The 20,459-nt window shown below is 39.2% G+C and overlaps 2 protein-coding genes across 3 annotated transcripts in view; one reads left to right on the forward strand and one right to left on the reverse strand.

The window, feature by feature from the left end:
• The window catches only part of COG5 (component of oligomeric golgi complex 5), a 238,313-nt gene that overhangs the window by 44,836 nt on the left and 173,018 nt on the right, over nucleotides 1-20,459 (forward strand). The gene's annotated exons all lie outside the window — the stretch shown is intronic.
• On the reverse strand, nucleotides 3,970-7,423 carry GPR22 (G protein-coupled receptor 22). Its single transcript, XM_084811048.1, has one exon. The coding sequence runs from the start codon at nucleotides 5,269-5,271 to the stop codon at nucleotides 3,970-3,972; it is 1,302 nt and encodes a 433-aa protein (XP_084667174.1). The 5' UTR covers nucleotides 5,272-7,423.

Genomic DNA, 20,459 nt, shown 5'->3' on the forward strand with positions numbered 1-20,459 from the left:
AAATGCCACGTGCGCAGTCTCTACAAGCCAATACTGTAAATTCCATCCATCACTTTATAAACTAATACACAAATTTGGTGTATATGCAAACGTGTCTGCCATTTTAAGATAGGACTTGTATCTCATGTGTGATGCCACAGAATTTAAGGATTCATGCTCATAATGGCTGTACACCCATCTGTCTTAGTGATTAGATAGCGAAGGGATTTAAAGTGATAAAATACTTTGATATGTATCCTTGCTTTGTATATATTGGAGAATTTGTGCTATCTTCATTCTATCTGTTGAACAATTATGAGTTGCTATAAAGCTAGTTTAGACTTAAGCTTATGGAGCCTGATCTCTTGTTACTGCTTTTTCTGTTTTGTTTGCCATATGAAGGGCTTGTTCTAAATAATCCTCCTGGGACTCTAGTAACTAGCATCATGGTTAAGATGTTTTAATTGTATGCAGTTTTTTAAAACTATGATAACTGTTTCTTCTCATTTTCAGCTTCATGTTTGCTTTAATGGTAGTATAACACTTGCCGGTCAAATATCCTTAGTAATACTTTCTGCTGCCGATGCTCAGTAATTGTCTTGTCTTTTAGATTATCCTCTTGCTGTATAAGTCATTTTAATGGAGTGTTCTTAAATGCAGTTCTGTGTAACGGGTGACCAACCAAGCCAAATATAGCCTACCACTCAAACATGGCGGTCCATCAGAGGCTTGATAAACCACCTCTTTTTGCTGCCCACCTCAGGGCTGTCAAGAGATAAATGACTAAATTACTGAACAATCTGCAAGACCACATCATGTTTTTGTTAGGCTCTAATGGTGCTCATGTTACTGCTTTGCTTGTAAGTTATTCTACTTTTCATTCTGAAACTTTGGATGGATTCAGCTTAAAAGCTTACGTCTTTTGACATCTGAAATTGCATAAGGAGGAGACTGTCTGTGACTGACTGCTTTGTTAAGCCCAGCATTGTCATCCTTCTGCAGCTAAGAAATCCAGAGAAGCAGAGCAGAAGTAAAGCAGATACTACCATGTGGTCAGAGAACGCTCCATCCCTATGACTTTATCAGGTGCAAGCAAGGAAGTGTTTAAGCAGATACAGTATCTGGCAGCTAAATCCACCCGTACTGTACTGTAAATCATTGCATAGCATCCCCATTAAACTGAAAGTGATAGTGTGTAGGTGTTTGCAGTGTGCATCTGAGTACTCTTGGCATTGCACACCTCCTATACCATGATACATTCTGTGACATCATTATGATTTTAATCTGAAGGGGAATCTTTACCACCCTATGATAGATAGATAGATAGATAGATAGAAAAACAAGGGTTGTTTGTCTCTTTCCTAAGAGAGGCTTTGAGACCTCTCAAGTGATCTGCTTCTTTACGATGTCCTTTGAAAACCTGTGGCACAAATGAGTTGGCTTAGTTTAATATGCTCATTCAGTTTTCCCCCAGTCTTTCAAAGCAGTCAGATGTCTAGCCCTAGATTTTCAAATCCCTCAATAACATCAGAGCAGTTGTACTCTAACTCTAACAAAGTTAGCCGGTGGGAGTGACATCTTTGGCTTACATGAGGTGTCACAGATCTAACGCTGGGTAGCTGACTCCCTTGCATGATTAACAGAAGTCCACTGTACTGTAACATCAGTGCAGACCAGGCAGTGGCAGAAAGAGGGCAATGGGGTGAAATTATTTTCTCCAATAATTTGGATAAATTCTTGATGGACTGTCTGTTAGGAATGTGAGTGCCATTTCTGATCCATACCCAGCTTAAAAGCCAGCTTTTAAAGGACTCAAGCAGAAAGTATGTATCATCCAGGAATGCCTGGAGTTGTTTAGTTAGTCCTATCATAACTTAGTCACCCAAGAGGTACTATGGCCTCTTGAGGAGGAAACGCTTAAGAAAGACTATGTTCTTCTCTTCCCAAAAGCCATTAATGATCTTGATCAACTTTAACGATCAAGGATCCAAACTGCAATGGTGACAAGCCCAAAGCACCTTGTCAAAATGTACAAGTTGCAGTTGGTCTCTAAGCCATCTTGACAACCTGGCACATTTTGAGTCCTTGGTACTGCTACAACTGTGGCATTCAAGGTGAACTGGATGTGAGCAGTGTTTTATCAGTGAAATAACTAGCAAAAGTCTAACAATGTTACATCTGGTTTAAGATGATTGCATGATTTTATGTTGGTACAAGATTAGCATATGAAATGTCCGTTCTGCCACGTACTTAAGAATAGGCATTAGCTGGCTTGTAGAATAAATGGAATTATAAAGATAAATGGGGTGGTTTTTCAAATGCTTTTTTCTCAGATTGAGTACAGGTGTTAAGTTATAACAAAAAGTGGGCATCACAAGAGACATTTGGGTCATTCATAATTGGTCCAAATCATACAACTGTGTTCCAGATGGCATTCCAAATTGCTCTTACTCCATTAGTTACTGGACAAATTGTAGCACCATTTTGAGGGGTAGGGAGATGTAGCATCATTGAGAAATAAGTGCTTCCTCAGGAGAAGATACCTGGATCCCACAAATCAAATGAGGAAATGCTTCCCTACAAACTTATTGTTTGGATAGTCTTATAATAACACTTGTAGTGCTGCCTTGTGATGCATTTGTGCAGAGTAACTGTCAACCATCTGACAGTTTGATCACACATCCCAGTTAGTAGAAAGGGCTGAAAGGAAGAAAAGATTATCACTAAATTAGAATAATATAATTCAGGGCTTGTTTAATCTGATTAGTTAATTTGGGATGGAAATTCATTAATTCAGTTCAAATGCTGATTATATGACATGGTGGGCTCATTTTCATCCCACAAAAAAGTGGTGATGAGCAATATTGGGGTTCTGAATTCCAGAAATTCTGTGGAGTGCAGAGTTCATGTTTCATACAGTGACTTTAGAAATGTTTGAGAATGTTAAACACGGGAGTTTAGTTGAGCAACCTTGAAATTCCTTGTTGCCTTGGGTTGAGGTTATTGATTTAGGAAAACACTTCTGATCAACAACCTCAGCTTTGAACATGTGAAACAAGCACATTAGCAGTGCATGAGAACACTTACTGTTTCCAGACTGTAACATTGGTGTATGTGTGCCTGAGAAATGTCTTAAAACATCCAGTCAGTTCATACATTCAGACTGAGCTTCAACATAATTTTAGAAGGAAGTCATATTTTTTTATATGTTCTTATTGTACGGTAATATTTTATCCATTTTACCTCATACTTCCTTTGGAGTATTTTCATAAAACACTCCTCCAATGAAAACTTGTTGTAAAGGCACTTGTTGCCTTGGCTTTAAAGACACTTACATTTAAATAAATGTGGTAGTTTTTAAGGTGTGAAGATACTCTTTGTTTAAATGTAACAACCTCCCCCCCCCCCCGTTTAGATTAACTTGAATTCAGAAAGCTGGTGTGTGCGTATGTGTATGTGGTTGTCTTGGGATACATTGGACACATAATTATAATTTCATGCTTCTAACTGTTGAAAAAGTTTGGAAATCATTGAGAGAAAGTTGGATATTATGTTAAAACAGAATACTAAGATTTAAAGCCAATTACTAAGATTTTAAAAATCTTAATGTCATGCAACTTCCAATGAACTATTTCTGTGGCAGAAAGCTTAAAAACAAAGCTTTATATATTTACAGCAACTCAAATATATATATATATATATTTAAAGTGTACACTGCTTTAAGGCTATTTTTTAAGAAAATATTTACTTAGTTGTATATTAGAGGACAGAGTATTGACAAAATATACCCATGGTATTACTCTAACAAACTGCCATGCAACACACATCATGACTAATGAAGAATTAGAATACACAGGCCTAATCTATTTAGCAATATGTCAAACATTTACAATCTAGTCAATTCTTTTTCTTTTAAATATCCTTATTTGGCAGTATTTATTTCCGCATGTTCTTATGTTTCCTCTTAAATGATCCAGTGAATACTGAAATCTAGTCTGTGACAACCTGAGGTACTAAACACTTTTGTCTTACTTCATTGTCTTCAAAAGTAATTGTCTTGTTCCTCTTAGGCTCTATCCATGAGTTGTGTATTACAGCATTATTTGGGATAGGGTCAGCTTCCACTATTGAAACAACACGTTTTTTCATTTTACTTTTCAGAACTTTTTGAAATTTCTGTCTAGTGAATGCATATAGTAGAGGGTGAAAGATGGTGGTTCCATATGCCATGACTAGAAAACATAATCTCAATTTTACCAAAAGGTCACTTGGGCCCAAACATAAAATTGTAGTATTTAAAACTGTAATTGGTGTCCAGCAGAGAAGAAAAGTTGAAATGATCAACAGTGACATTCTGAAGACTCTCTTCTGTCTTTCCCGTCGTTCACGGTGTCGCTTTACAGCCCGTCGTAGAGCAATTATAACAGAAACTGAAGTCCTTACACCAAAGACGACATTTCTTCCTCCACTGCTTTGTGATACATCAGTAGTTTCATGTTGAGTGGACAAAGAAATTGTCTTTTTCTTTCTTGCTTTTTTCTTCTGTCCTGTGGAAAATCTTGTGCCTATTCGGATATTAAGTGCCTGGAGAATTTTGCTATATGTAATTAGCATTACTATAACGGTGAAGAAAAAAATTGGAATTTGTACTAAAAGGTGGTAGTACATTCCCAGTTCTGTGTGGTATTCATTTGCACTCACACACAAGAGTGTCTTATTTTCCCAAGTATTTGCACTGTGAAGACTGAAGAAATTTACTTCAATGAATGGAATCAAGAATGAGAAAAAAGAGACGATCCATATTGATGTCATGAGTATCACAGCCCTTCCCATTGTCAAAATTCGATTTGCAGGTTTCACAGAGATATCATATCGATCCAAAGTGATAGCAAAGACATTGATTGCAGTGGAAACGCTTGCAAACGACACGCAAGCTTCATGGAAGCAGCAGATCAGTGCAGAGTTATTCTCCAGTGAAAGCAGAAGAATAACTATAGTTAGAGGAATACATCCCACACAAATTATTACATCCAGAACATGAAGGTTCATTGTAATAATGTTACTGACAGAGTTGATTAAGTTGGATTTCATGCAGTAAAGTACCAATACAGTGAGGTTGCTGCCAAGTCCCAATACAATTTCTAACATCAGAAATCCAGTGAGAGAAACTTGAAAGCTTAATGGATAAGACAGTGGCTGGTACATATTGGTGTTGATGTCGTCAGTGGCATCTTGAACAGTAATGTTAGATTCAGACTGCATGTTGACTTCTGGAATGGAAGAGAAACACATTCTTTTGTTGGAAGTTTGTTTTGCCCTGAAAGATGAGAAAGAAGATATAAAGCTGTTTGATTTTAGATGCTCTTAATAATTTATATATCTACAGTGAAGCAGGTTTTGGTTTTCATTGCACTTTGATTAACACACAGTGAATTTCAAATTGACTTAGCTTGCAGGAATGTGAGGTTTAAAAATATCGGGTTGTTTGTTTGTTTGTTTATTTATTTATTTATTTATTAAAAGCCATAACAAAGACATTTCTGATTCAAACTGAATATATTCATAGCTCCACACTTCTTGAAAAAATAAGCCAAATTCTTTTATGTAATGCTTGTGTGGAAAAAAGGAGGTGGCTGTGTTTAAAAGAAAGAAACATGTTTTTTTCCCTCTACATGATAACTTCATCCTGAAAGTTTTCTTTGGATTAAAAATATGTGACATCAGTCTTCAATAGTACCTGAAACGAAATAGCACATTGTAGTATGCTTGGAAGTTCCTTGTATGTGTGTGTTTCAGTGTATCAATATGCATTAAAGTGTGTGTGTATAATAATACAATCAAGAATAAGTGAATGTATGTAAATATACACAAAGATATGCAAATGCACTCACACCCCCTCTTATATTTAATTGCAAAAGTATTGCTGCTTATTTTAAAGTGTTCAGTTTCTTAGCATTTTCAAGTCCAGGAGATTCTAGCTGTTAGCAGGGAATGGTTTCATCTTTTTGAGCTGCTTACCTGCATGAAGCAAGAGGATTTAATCACAACATTTTTTTTTTTTTTGTTATCTAGTTAGACAAGAATGCATAATTGTCTTTGTGGGGTTATGTATACAGACCTAAGTGTGTGAGTGTGAAGGGGTTTCTGTGAAATACTGTAAAGGAGTCTTATTTCTCCAGTTATACAGATATACCAGATACACCATTTAGTGAAATAGCATTAATTGTAGCAGTATGATTTATGATATGACCACACCCTCAGCATTTTATGATTACAGTATAAAATATTTATGTGAGCTGCTTGATAATAGACTGTTTCTGAAAGATGAACTTTTCCAGTGCCATAGGCATTCTGACAGTGCAATCCTATGCATATTTACTCAGAAGTGCCACCGTGTTCAATGGGACTTACTCTTAGGTAAGTGTGCATAGGATTGCAAACTGAGAGATTTTGACAAACATATTTGCCCTGGTTGTTGTTTTTACTGTCATTGTTCAACCCTAACCTGTCATAAAATAAACATTTTAAAATTTAAAAATGAACTAAATGAAATTGCAAATATGAATCCTTTCCATTAGAAATTTCAGTTAAAGAAAATGATTTTTAAATGATTCTATCTTTGGATATGGAATAAAGCAGAAAATACTTTTAAAAACACTAGTTATCATTGTCACCATATGCAAGTTTAGAATTGCTCAGATGGTAATTTCTGTGACTTTTGTCATAAGCATGTTGTAACAGCTATTTGAAATGTATTATAAATTCATATTCCATTGCACTGATTAACAAGAAGCTCAGAAAGATAAGAGGTAGATAACCTGAAACAGGCCATATTAATGTTGACTCTGCAAGAGTAAGCTGCAGGAACATGCAAATAGAAATCTTACAAAAATGGAAAATTATCCATGTGCCAAATTTTAACAGAATGACAGAAAGATTAAACATCAGGTCGTTGTTGCATCAGTTAGATCTTAAGTTAAATAGAAGCAGAAATGTCAAGATGGGAAGGTAATTAAAAGGAAATGCATCTCCAGAGCTGTGCTCTGTTCTTTCGTAAATGTTAAACAGAGGCTGGGTGCATGCAGCTTCTGACCTACCTGTTTTCTGTTGCCTCAAGGGCCTTTCAGTTCACTGTAGCAGCTTGTCATAAATTCATACATGGTGTCACTGACAGATTTTGACATGCGTTTTCGCCTGGCAACAGAGAGATGGCTGCGATCTGTTTCCTGCCTTGTGGAATATTTTAGTTTTTGTTTTTTTCCCCAGTACTCCAGCAGAAGATTAAAAATAAAAAAAATAAAGACTTAATTGCCTGATATGTTTCTACAGACCAGAGCCCGATGTATACGATTTTTTAAAACGATCAGTGGATAGCAGCACTTTTGTAAGTGGTTCATAATTTCTTATCCCTTTTATGTTGGTTGGCACCATTTTTAATTTTTTCCCTCTGAATAAAAATAAAATAAATAAAAATTGACACTGGGTAACTGACTTCACAAATCTGTTTAGATATCCTGTTGTTAGATTTGTACACTGATTTGTACAATATTTTTGCTCATTAGCCTGGAGTCATTGGTTTGTCACAGAAATTGTTGCTGTGTATTCTTTTGCTTTCCTTTGAAGCCATGAACTACTTTGGTTAGTTTATGATAGTTTCCTTAAACTTTAGTCACTGTAACAAGCAACCCAAACAATATTTTATAGACATATTAGGACTTGCTTAGATCCCAATTTTAGCTTGCTGGTGTTATACAGATATTCCTTCAGGGAAGCTTTGTCTTACTGCTTCTTCGCTAATCAGCCATATCCACAATTTTGGTTTTATAAATCCATTCATAGGAGATTATCACCATTTTGCTTTAGCAATAAGCCATTGAATTAATCTTCTTTCCTTGAATATTTGAGTAGGTGCTCTTTTAGTCTTCTGTGGACACAAATGCATTTTACACCATTCAAGGGGTAATACAGACCTCCTTTAGATTTGTTCTAAGTCCTTTTTGTCTAAACGCATGTATTATAAGCACATCTTGAAGCTTGTACAAACTGCTGTAAAGATTCCCAAGCAACTGTATTCTTCATGTTGTCAGTAACAAAACTGAATTAGATGATGTGCACCCTTCAAAAGGAAAGAGAAACATGTTAAGATAAAGATTTTAGAATAATATGAATAGCATTATGAATGATAGCATTTTCATGTAGTATCGTCTGACTGCGCGATGTGTAACATGGCTTCTGTGAGATGATATAGAATTGTTTGTTTTGTTTTTTGTAGGAGGCATATGACATTAACAAGATTATTTAAGTATTTTCAAATATGATAGTCTCCTTACTCCCCAACTCTTTTCATTTGGATCGGTTTAGACCGGATATATTTGTAAATTATATTAAAAGCAAAGGAGATGGTAGCAGCAAGGGGTGTGTGTGTGTGTGTGTGTGTGTGCATGCGCGTACGTGTGCGTGGTGGGGGAGAATGTTGCTCAGTATTTTCTTAAATACATTCATAGGTACTATGAAATGTACCTTTAATGAGCTACTAGATTACACACTACTGTCTTGATTTCATGTGACCATGTAAGAGCCTCAGCTGCTTCATGGGAATTATAGCCAGCCTAATTTGCACATGCTTTTTAAATTCCTTACTTTGTATAAGCTTGTTTATATTGCACTTATTCCAGCATACCTTCAGTAGCAAAGCATTTTTCAGAGTAGCATAAAAAAGGAGCCTTATTTTTCCCATGAGCAAATTGGGGATTAGTCATATAGCCCATCCTCCACAAAGGGACCTCTATAATCGTTTATGGAGTATTTATTTGCAACCCATGTGGCTGTCCAATATTTTTTACATGGCCTTGACAAAAATCCCTTTTAATTGCATTAAGAAATATTTGGCAGCCAGAACCTAAGCTATACCATCTCTGAAGAGGTTTTTGGCACAAGCACAGTAATCTTCCACGTCTTATGCATCTACAGACAAAACACTTATTAAAGATTTCAGCCTTTTAAATGAAAAAAAAACATATTTGAATCTTAACATTGTGTGTGTCATCAAACATAAGAACAGAAAGTCAAATCAGAATTTTAAGTTGAACCTGTAATCTTTTCCCCTTCACAAACGTCTTTTCTTAGATGCTGCTGAGGCTCTGTACCGTAATAAGGAATGTACCTTACCTCTACTGAGGATTGAATAAATTCCCGAAGCTGGTGGAGCAGTTCCAGTTTGGAGGGATTCATTGGTTTTGGTTTTGGTTTTTCACTTGTTAGCAGAGTACAGGGGGAAGAGGGTAAAAAGCATTTCAATGAAAATTTGTGTTTGTGCTGTGCCATTGTTGCAGCGTTTTGTTCATGCACACAGCGTGCAGTGCTGTTCTTAGAGCATGCTGCAGTCTCCCACTTCCTACCGTAGAATCAATAAGCATCTGCAAATGCATAATGAAAGTAATTTAACATACTGAAGGCTTCTTGTCTCCAGAGACAACACAGAGATTCAGTCCTTCTGAAGAGGAGCAGCTTTGCTGCTTAGGAAAGCTTGTTCTGGGCAGCTTGTGCAGAATGACAGCCTACCTTGTCGCTTCCCTTCACTGCAGAGAGATGCAGTGCATTCACTAATTTTGATTGGTCAGTGATGTTGGGCTTAAACTGTGCTTCATGCATATGGGAGTGAATTTTATTTTTCTCTTTTTTAGAGGAGGATTATTTTTAAAGTGATTTGTATATAATGCTTTGACTATATTAAGAATGTTGGCTTTAGTTTTACCATTTCATGCAGCATCTTTTCCTTGGTTGTACAGTACTGCATGTGCTACTTGAGATCACACTAGTAAGGGAAAACAGGTGTAATGTGTAGCTCTGTTGTATATGTATTGTATTTAGACAAATGTATTGTTTGTACGTACTGTTTTACAACTCCCTTTAATGGAAATCCACACTCTGCAGTTGATGTCACTCAGTCTTAGCCAGTATCTTTTAAATTCAGGTCAGCTTTTGGTTCCTACTTTGAATAAGCTATATTCATGATAAATAGAGCCTGCAAAATGAGGTTTTGGATGGAATACTCTTAGGGTATTTAAGGTATTAGTAGGGGAAATAACTTGTGTTGTTTTAATGTATATATCCTATCTTTGGTGGTTTCCATGAATTCTGATTTAATACAGTTCAATCATTTACACTGAGAAATGCAATGAATATTAAGATTGTATGAATATTTCTCTTTTGGTGTGGGACATTGCATACGGTTCTTATGTATGACTGTGTTCTTAAAAAATACTTTCTCTACACATTTTCCTTGTATTTTCTTGTTCATTTAAATAATATTTAACCTTACTCATTTCTCAGTAAAATACTGGTCATAGCTATATGATGAGCGATAAAACCAAGGAGTCAGGATGTTCTCTTAGGTCTCGATTGAGTCAGGATGTTCTATTACATCTAGATAGTGAATAATAAATATCTGGAAATTGCCTTTTATTAGGTTTAAGAATCCATTAGTCTAAAATGATGTTGTGTTAATGGCTGCTTATAGATGTAGGTTGCAGTCCAATGGGGGCATTAACAAAGCAGGAGTGCACAATCCATTTTAAACAAGTGGTTTCATTCCTTAGCTGTGAGAACTTCAGTAGTGCAAGCTACAAAAATAGTCCTGACTGTGGACCTGACACCCTTACATGTACATAAATGCCCTCTTTGGATCACAGCTGTAACTGCTTGAAAAATTGAAACATGTTAAATACGTTTCAAAGCATCTTTAAGGCAGCCAATTTTTCCATTTCATAAATTTATTGTAGAGACAAGTTGACCCAGTTTGCACAAACAACTCTCAAATAACGCATGGCCTGTTGTAGGGTTGAGGGTTGTTTCCCCCCCAGCTTCAATGCCGCCCAGGATCGGATGACATTACAAACTGTGGCTATGTGAGCAATTAGGGAAATGGCACCCAGCACGCACCAGGATTAAAACAAGCCACTGTGGCTTATTAGCCACAGTGGATTGTTTGATCATGCAGACTAGCCTGTTGAATATACAATTAGAAATATAGTTGTTAAAAGCAGTTGTTCGTACTTCATTTTATTTCATATGGCTATCAAATTGGTATTGCCAGATTTTCATAGAACTGGAAACTGGCTGAAGCATTGATAGACAGCCAAAATCTGCGGTTGCTACCAATCTCCCCCCCCCCCCCCGTTGTGGTAGGGGCACAGGTCTTGTATCAGACATTGTATTTGTCTGGCAAAGGCTATGGAGGCAGTAAGAACTCTCGCTGTTTCTGATCACCTCCAAAGGCCAGCATGAGTTGCAGGGATGAGCCCACTGCTCTTCTCACATCTCTTACTTTGAGCTTTCAACAAAGATATGCACGTTTCTGGCATGCACATTTGTGGGCCCTAAAAATTGGTATCCATACTTTGTAGCAATAACTTCTTCCATAATCTAGCCCAATATCCTGGGGCCATGTACAGTGTTTTACTAACTGTCATTTTTACCTTGTTATCCTACCTCAACATGTGACTGAGCAGTTTTATTAGAGCAATTGGATGAGTTCTGAAATACATTGTCTCTACTGTGTTGTGTAGTAATGCTTTTGGAATCCCATGGAGACAAAGAATGAGGAGTCCCTGTAAATTTATTTAACATTTTTCTACACTCTAAAATCATAACTGACATGATTGAATGTAACTAAACCAAGCTACCTTCCTGGTCTACTTTTCTGGGAAGGGAGTTAGGATGAAACTCTGCAAAGTAGAACTACCTCTAGCTAGCCCTGAGGTGACAGCCTCTCTAACCCTTTTACTAGCTAGTGAATATCAAATTCTGTTGTCTGCCATCTTCGGAATTACTCCAAGTCTGTTTCATGAGACACTCCCAGTATATACTGAAATTAGAGAAACCTCTCTTTTTTGCCTTTTTTATTTGAGTCTGTTGAGTTTCACAGCTGTGACCCTTTGCTTCACTTGTCAGCTCTGCCTCAACATTTTCTCTGAATGTGCTCTGCTTATACCTCATGTTTTATTATCGGCAAGCAAAATACCTGAGATATCATTTTCTGTTGTGATAATGATACAACAAATAATTGTACTCTCCCTCTACCTAGTCTTCATCTGATCTCTTGTGATTGCCCCCCCTTGATAGTTCAAGATGGGGCACTGACTATCCTACAGACTTGCTATTTCTGACCTTTAGTAGCATGCAGTTTTCACTGTGTTTGCCAGAAGAGCTGTCTTTTTGCTGGAAATATTTTGAACTAAGATTTCTACACTTCTCATGGTAATGTTATGGGTTAAGCACTCATCTGATTCTTCATATTCGCTGGATCAGTCCAGATGTAATGCTGACCATCTTTGAATTAGGTTTTCAGTCCTGGTTTGTACAAACCACAGTTTGCCCAGTTTGGATGTAATTGTAAAGTATGGTTTGCCACTTAACCAGAAGTTAAAAGGGAGAATCAGAGCGCAAAGACAGAGTACGTGAGCACAGCACTCATTCGTGCAGTACCAGATGGCATGAAATCTATACTGACCTATTGCAGGCATCTCCCATTTCTTTTTATGCATGCAAGCAAAACCTCCTTTAACTGTCCAGGAATACTTACTGCAAATGCTATAATATTCCATGCTTCAAGACACTAGCTGAAATGTATAATTGGCCAAGCAAAATGAGATCTTGCAGTTTATCTTGCCAGTTTGTCATTCCATTATTAGTAATGTATGTTTGTTTGTAATGCAATGACTGTTGGATATTCAGTTACAGCTAGGAAATTTCGTATACATGTTTAAAGCATACTTCTGTTTCATGTTCAAATACTGGCTGGATGCCTTGCACCTTTGACAGTTAAGAAGTCACAATTGAAGTTGATGTGCATATTGAGGACAATTTCCTGCATTTCAAGTCGAAACCCCATCTTGACACCTACACACCCATTTGGGGGGGGGGGGGCATTACAGTGTGATACCTGAAATGATGCCTCTTGAATACTGTGCTTCACTAGTACATTTATAGTGTATAAGAAATTTTAGTGGTCTCCTAGCCCCTTCCAATATAGTTTCACACATGATCATCAAACATGTGCAACTTAAAATTATTACAGGCACAATTAATAAGATATACTCACCAGTACTCAAGGCCCCTTCTAATGCAGCGCACAGCACTTTGGCTGGTGGTATATGTGGTTTAGAGATTATGTGGACTGGAAACAGGAGAGTTATCAATACTTCTATAATATTCTAGATAAATGAAGAGCTGTTGGCAGAGATTATCTGCACTAAAACTATTTCCTACTGGTGTCTCTTACCCTCAAGTATCAGATGGGAGATGAGGAGAAGCCAGCTTCCTCTTTGATGGGTCCTGATTATGGTGACTTAATCAGCTGGCTAGTAAAGGGCAGTTTGAATCATTTTTCCAGACTATGTTTTAGGTCTGTCTCCAATTGAGTTAGTCACGGCTAGTCATCCTTCAGGTGCAGTTGCCCATTGAGTGAGGTCTGGTTTGGTTAGGTGTTACATTGACCCATGGTTTAGGGATCAGAAGTGGAATGTAGGCATGTGCGCTTCCTCTCCTCCCCTCTCTTGTATGACGTCTCCCCATCTCCATCAAGGTTTGGCAATACATCTGTGTGTCATCAATCCTTGTTAACGGCTCTTCTAAAGTATAGTTCACAATAATCAGTCCCTGAATCAGGTTCAACCGTGCACCTGCACCTGAAGATCTGGATCCCATAAGCAAATAGGTAAATCAACATATGAACATAAAAACAGCACTGCTGACTGAGGCCAAATGTCCATCAAGTCCAGCTTCCTGTCTCCTTCAGTGCCAAACCCGATGCCCCTGGGAAGCCAGCAAGCAGGATATGAAGGTAACAGCCTTCTCCAGCAACTGGCAGTTAGTGACCAGTGCCTCTAAACTTGCCATCGATAGACCTACCCTCTGTGAATTTGCCTAATCTCTTTCTTTAAGCCCTCTAAGCTAGTGGCCACTGCCACATCTTGTGGCAGTGAATGCCATAAATAAATTGCATTCCTTTTGTCTGTCCTGATTCTACTACTAAATTTCATAGGATGACCTTCAGTTAGAGTACTATAAGAGCACTACCCTATGCATGTCTAGACAGAAAGAGGACCTAGAACTCCCAGCATCCCTCCCATCCAGCCATGCTGGCTGGGGCATACTGGGAATGGTAGGACGTTTTCTGTATAAACATGCATAGGATTCCACCCTAAGAGAACGAGAAAAGATTCTCTTTCCACTTTCTCCACACCATGAATAATTTGGTAAACCTATATCATGTCCTACTTTAGGTTTCTTTTTTCTTTTTTTATATCGCACCCAAGCGCCCTCTCCCTCTGAGCAGAGCCCGGCCAGCTCCTTGATATACACCTGAGCTGAGGGCAATGAAGCAAGAGGGGAGACGGCTAGAACGCAGGTGGAGGAAAACTTGTGCTGAGTCTGACCGAACACAGGTAAGAGCCCACTATTGAGCCTACTCTGTGGCGGTGAGGGTGGCAAAGAGGCAGTTCTTTTCCACCAGCATTGCATCTTCTCAGTGTCGTCCGGCGGAGCTTTTCCGAGTGGTTCGCGGCCTCTTACATTCTGGGCCAGGGAGAGAGACGGTGGAACCCTCGGTAGCACGCTGTGACGAGTTTGTGCAGCACTTTGAGGATAAAGTCGCTCAGATTCGTCATGAATTGGACACCACCATTAATGCAGTTCCATTGGTAGAGGCGTTCAGAGCACCGTCTGGTCCAGTTTTATTGGATGAGTTTCAGTTACTGAGGCCTGAGGATGCGGACAAGGTGCTTGGCCAGGTCCGATCGACCACTTGTGTGCTTGACCCTTGCCCTTCATGGCTTATTAAATCAAACAAGGAAGGGTTGTCCGGCTGGGTCCAGGAGGTTGTAAATTCCTCCTTGAGAGAGGGAGTGGTGCCTGCTGCTTTAAAAGAGGCAGTAATTAGACCACTCCTGAAAAAGCCTAACCTGGACCCAGAGGATGTTAACAATTATAGGCCAGTGGCCAACATCCCCTTCCTGGGCAAGGTGCTTGAGCGGGTGGTTGTAGGACAGCTCCAGGCACTCTTGAATGAAACGGATTATCTAGATCCATTTCAATCGGGCTTCAGGCCTGGTTTTGGAACGGAAACTGCCTTGGTCGCCCTGTGAGATGACCTCTGCCGGGAGAGGGACAGGGGGAGTGCGACCCTGTTGATTCTCCTGGACCTCTCAGTGGCTTTCGATACCATCGACCATGGTATCCTTCTGGATAGGTTGTCTGGGTTGGGAGTTGGTGGCACTGCACTACAGTGGTTCCGCTCCTACTTGGATGGCCGATTCCAGAAGGTGGTGCTGGGGGATTATTGCTCTGTGCCATGGCAATTGTGCCATGGGGTTCCACAGGGCTCTGTTCTATCCCCCATGCTGTTTAACATCTACATGAAACTGCTGGGGGAGGTTATCCGGAGGTGTGGGCTGAGGTGCCATCAATATGCGGATGACACCCAGCTCTACCTCTCTTTCTCATCAAAACCAGGTGAGGCAGTGGCTGTTCTGAACCAGTGCCTGGGCACGGTAATGGACTGGATGAGTGCTAATAAACTGAAACTCAATCCAGACAAGACGGAGGTACTGTTAGTGGGTGGTTTGTCTGCCCGGCTAGGTGATATTCAACCTGTTCTGGAGGGGGTTGCACTCCCCCTAAAGGATCAGGTTCGTAGTTTGGGGGTGCTCTTGGATCCAGAACTGTCACTTGAGGCACAGGTGAACTCAGTGGCACGGAGCACTTTTTATCAGCTTAGGCTGGTATACCAACTACGCCCTTATCTGGACAGAGATAGCCTAGCTACAGTGATCCATGCTCCGATAACTTCTCGTCTGGATTACTGCAATGCGTTATATGTGGGGCTGCCTTTGAAAACGGTCCGGAAACTTCAGCTGGTCCAAAATAGGGCAGCAAGATTGTTAACAGGGACTGGCCTGCGAGCTCATATTACGCCAGTACTTTTCCAGCTGCACTGGCTGCCAGTCCATTTCCGGGTCCGATTCAAAGTGCTGGTGTTAACATTCAAAGCCCTTAACGGCTTGGGGCCAGGTTACCTGAAGGATCGCCTCCTCCCATATGTGCCTGCCCGGACCTTAAGATCATCATCAGCGGCCCTTCTCCGTGAGCCCCTGCCAAAGGAAGTGAGGCGGGTGGCTACTAGGAGGAGGGCTTTTTCTGTTGTGGCACCCCGGCTCTGGAATGAGCTCCCTAGTGAGGTTCGCCTGGCACCTACATTGTACTCCTTTCGGCGCCAGGTGAAGACCTTTTTATTTTCCCAGGCATTTTAGCTTTCTAAATTTTTATCTTTGCTGTTTTAAATCTGTATTTTAAACTCCTGTACTGCTGCTAGGTTTTATTGTGGTTGTATTGTTATATTGTGGTTTTAATGTTGTATATATTTTAAATTGTTTTATTGTGTGTTGTTTGGTTTTAGTTTTTGTGAACCGCCCAGAGAGCTTCGGCTATTGGGCGGTATAGAAATGAAATAAATAAATAAATAAATAAATAAATTCTTATCTAAACAGTTCCCAAAATGTGGGCTTTCAATCAAACAGAAGACCCTCCAGCCTTTCCAACTCTAAAATATTATTTTTGAGATGCGTAACCAGAACTGTACAATATTCCAAGTGTAACCACACCATAAGGGCATTCTGACACTGGTGGTTATATTTGTAATCCCTTTCCTAATAATCCGTAGTGTGGAATTTGCCTCATATCGCAGTTGCTGCACACTGTGTTGAACTTTTCATTAAGCTGTCTATCAGACTCCAAGATCTGGGTTTATATATGTTAAGAAGTTCAGGAGCTGTTCAGATGGTGTGATTTTCCCCACATACAGCCTGAGATGGTACAGTCCAGCTAGTGCTTCACCTCTTGACTCAGCTGATCATGTTCTGGTTCTAAGTCAGATGGAAGTTTTGTAAAGGAGGGCAAACAAGCCAGGAAATTTCATGTTGGTATTTAATCATTCATGTGCTAAATGATTATGCTGGAGAAGCAAACATGAGAATTGCATTTCAGTGAGTTTCTCCCTCGTCACAAATTGTCACTGTTATTCCTTTTTCCTACCACTTGACAAACTTGATTAATGGTCCCTATTTTCTCAGCTACAGCTTAAATGACTGATAAATTGTATTCAGATGAGGTGATGGTGAGCAATTGGTGAACAGTTTTTTTTAACTAGACATTTCACCATGGGTGAATTTGTGATCTCTTCTGCCCTCATTTGAGATATATGCAGTATTGCTTCCAGGCTCTTTAGTGTACATGTAAAATGGTATTATTCATTGTGGAGGAGTTTTTTTTTAAGCATTGACACCACATATTTTGGCATGGCCAGTGTTCCCTACAAAATCTTATCCCGAATGTTACCCTGTTTCTGTAAGTGAATTATTGAATAGTGCTTTTATTGAAAACAGCCCCATGTAACGTAGCACTCGGGCTTTGCAGCAATATATATTAACAGTTTTCTGTGGTGCGGAGAGCTTTTGACCTTGTGTTAAGGGCCATACAGACTCTCCCAACAGCTGTAATTTAATTAGTGTGAGTTTTTAATGGTTATGAAACCACCTGGAGTTTTGGATAGATGCTTTTAACTCTACGAAAAGCAGATAAAAATAAAAGCTCAGCTGCCATAATCTGTTGCCTTTCTCTGAAGCACATATGTGTGCATGTGTTTTGTGAGCAAGTTTTCCTTTAATATCAGGAAATTCGGTGGCTGTACCTTTTCATATTAAGCTGAATTACACAATGATGAATGTTGGGATGTACTTCTTTTAATCTGCTTCATAAAAGAACAAAGTGTAAAAACACTTCATCCATATGCCCCTGGGAAGCCAACAATCCAGCATAAAACCGTTAGCTGGATTGGGGCCCAATTTTTGTCCGTTTAAATGAACAAGATTCTGGCTACAATCCAGCTAAGGTTAGTCATGACGTCTTTCAATGGGACTTGATCTTTACTAAATTTAGCTAGATTGGGGCCTTGGTGTTTTGATGGAGAATGGACCTAAATATTGCAAAACTTTTTTGTTCAGTAAAAAAAATGTTAAGAATGTCTATTTATGCTAAATAAAATTGGTTTCTTTAATGTTCTTACCAACAAGTTAATCTTGAGAGACCAAAAAGCAACAACCATTTAAGTTGTAATATTCCTGGAGATATATATACATGTATCTGTGTGTGTGTGTGTGTGTGTGTGTACATACATTATTTGGTTTTGTCTAGAAATTAAATACTTTATTTGAAACACAGATTTTATCCATTTAAAAACAAAATTCCAGTCCTTCAGCATGCTGCTGCAAAAAGTGAGGTAATGGTGAATTTCTGCTTCTGTGAACTTTTCTATTTAAGAATAAGAGTTAAACACATGTGTTTTGTTTTGTTCTTTTATGTAAACTGCTTTGTTCTTAGGGACAAAAACCAGCATTGTGCTTTTATAAATAAAATGTGATGGATCATTTTGTGTAGGCGAACAAAATATTCATATTTGTACCATTTGACAGCTGGTTGACCTTTCTAATGGCTAATAAAACCAGGTAGGGCTATGGGTCTTAAGGCATGGGGATGCTTTGCGTGGTAGGGAATTGAATCAACCATTGGGATGTTTGTTTTCCAGGATCTCTCATCTCCTTGTCTCATACCAGTATGGTACACTTATACCATTCAGTAAATGGTGAGAAAGTTCTCTACTGGAGGTCACAGAGGTCTTGGACCACCACCCCAACTGCCTGCATATGGACTTTAGGCGTCAGTGTTTGCTGACGCACTTCATAGTCATACAGAGGCTACAGTTTTATTATTTAATTTGGCCCAGTTTGCAAATAATGCAGCACAAACCACATAACTTCAACTGCACTTCACAGTGTATTGAAGTGCAGATGACAATTTATTTATTTATTTATTTCATTTCTATACCGCCCAATAGCTGAAGCTCTCTCGACAAAACCCGAGCATATACAAGTTGTTCCTAGTTTCCATTAGAATGTACAAAGAATGCATGGGAAAAACATAGAATTAAGAAATAAATCTGTTAGTCCTTAGGGTGCCATAAGACTCTTTGTTGTTTTTGCTGCAATAGACTAACACAGAAATAGAATTAAGAGTTATTCTAAAATGGGTTTCAGTGATTAACTATGATATTGCATACACCTGTCAATGACAAATGCGTGCTTTGCCTTACTTTAGGCAACCAAATAAAATTTATCGGTGGTGGTGATTTTTTTGTGTTAACTGACGAGTAAAAGTAATTAAAACTATCCATCAGATCTTGTGTTCAGTTCAAATCTGTGAGCTTGTTCATCCATATTTATTAGTCTTCTCACACTGTGTTCCTGGAATGTCAGTTACAGTAGATTTATACAGAGTACTGTGTGTCTACTCTCTAGTTCACTTTGCTTTAACATAAAGTCAAGGGTCTTCAATATACATTCTGTGCAATAAATATAATTCATGGCCATAAGGCTTTTAAGGAAAATGGATGGCCCTACATCTGCTACATCTGCTGGGTGCTAGAGTAAAAAAGGACAGATTTGCAGAATTAAGATGTAGTTAATCTACTTTCGACAAATTAATGTAAGTGGCAGAAGCTGAACTATGGCAATACTTTCAGTCCACAGTTCTGTTACAGATGTAAAGTTTGGATTTATACAGGTGGAAAACGTTAGCTTAGAACTAGAAAACTCGTGCAGAGTCTGACCGAACACAGGTCAGAGCTCATTATCAAGCCTATTCTGTGGCAGTGAGGGTGGCAAAGAGACAGTTCTTTTCCACCAGCATCTTTCCAGTGTCATCCAGCAGAGCTTTTTCTGAGTAGTTCATGGACTGTTGCATTCTGGACCAGGGAAAGAGACTGTGGAACCCTCGGTAGCACACTGTGATGAGTTTGCACAGCACTATGAAGATAAAGTCTCTCAGATTCGTTATGAATTGGACACCATGATTAATGCAGTTCCATTGGTAGAGGCATCCAGAGCGCCACTGGGTCCACTTTTATTGGATGAGTTTCAGTTATTGAGGCCCAAGGATGCGGACAAGGTGCTTGGCCAAGTCCGGTCAACCACTTGTGTGCTTGACTCTTGCCCTTCATGGCTTATTACATCAAACAAGGAGGGGATGTCTGGCTGGGTCCAGGAGGTTGTAAATTCCTCCTGGAGAGAGGGAGCGGTGCTGGCCTCTTTAAAAGCGGCGGTAATCAGGCCACTCCTGAAAAAGCCTAACCTGGACCTGGAGGATGTTAACAACTATAGGCCAGTGGCCAACATCCCCTTCCTGGGCAAGGTGCTTGAGCGGGTGGTTGCAGGACAACTCCAGGCTCTCTTGAATGAAACGGATTATCTAGATCCATTTCAATTGGGTTTCAGGCCTGGTTTTGGAATGGAAACTGCCTTGGTCGCCCTGTGGAATGACCTCTGCTGGGAGAGGGACAGGGGGAGCACGACCCTGTTGATTCTCCTGGA

This window comes from Heloderma suspectum, chromosome 7 (assembly GCF_057233095.1).
Source record: "Heloderma suspectum isolate Gila_16-S chromosome 7, 16-S_ref, whole genome shotgun sequence".
NCBI lineage: Eukaryota > Metazoa > Chordata > Lepidosauria > Squamata > Helodermatidae > Heloderma > Heloderma suspectum.

What these genes read in the sequence shown, in the direction of transcription:
- GPR22 (XM_084811048.1), bottom strand. Translation starts at nt 5,271, where the DNA reads ATGTGTTTCTCTTCCATTCCAGAAGTCAACATGCAGTCTGAATCTAAC.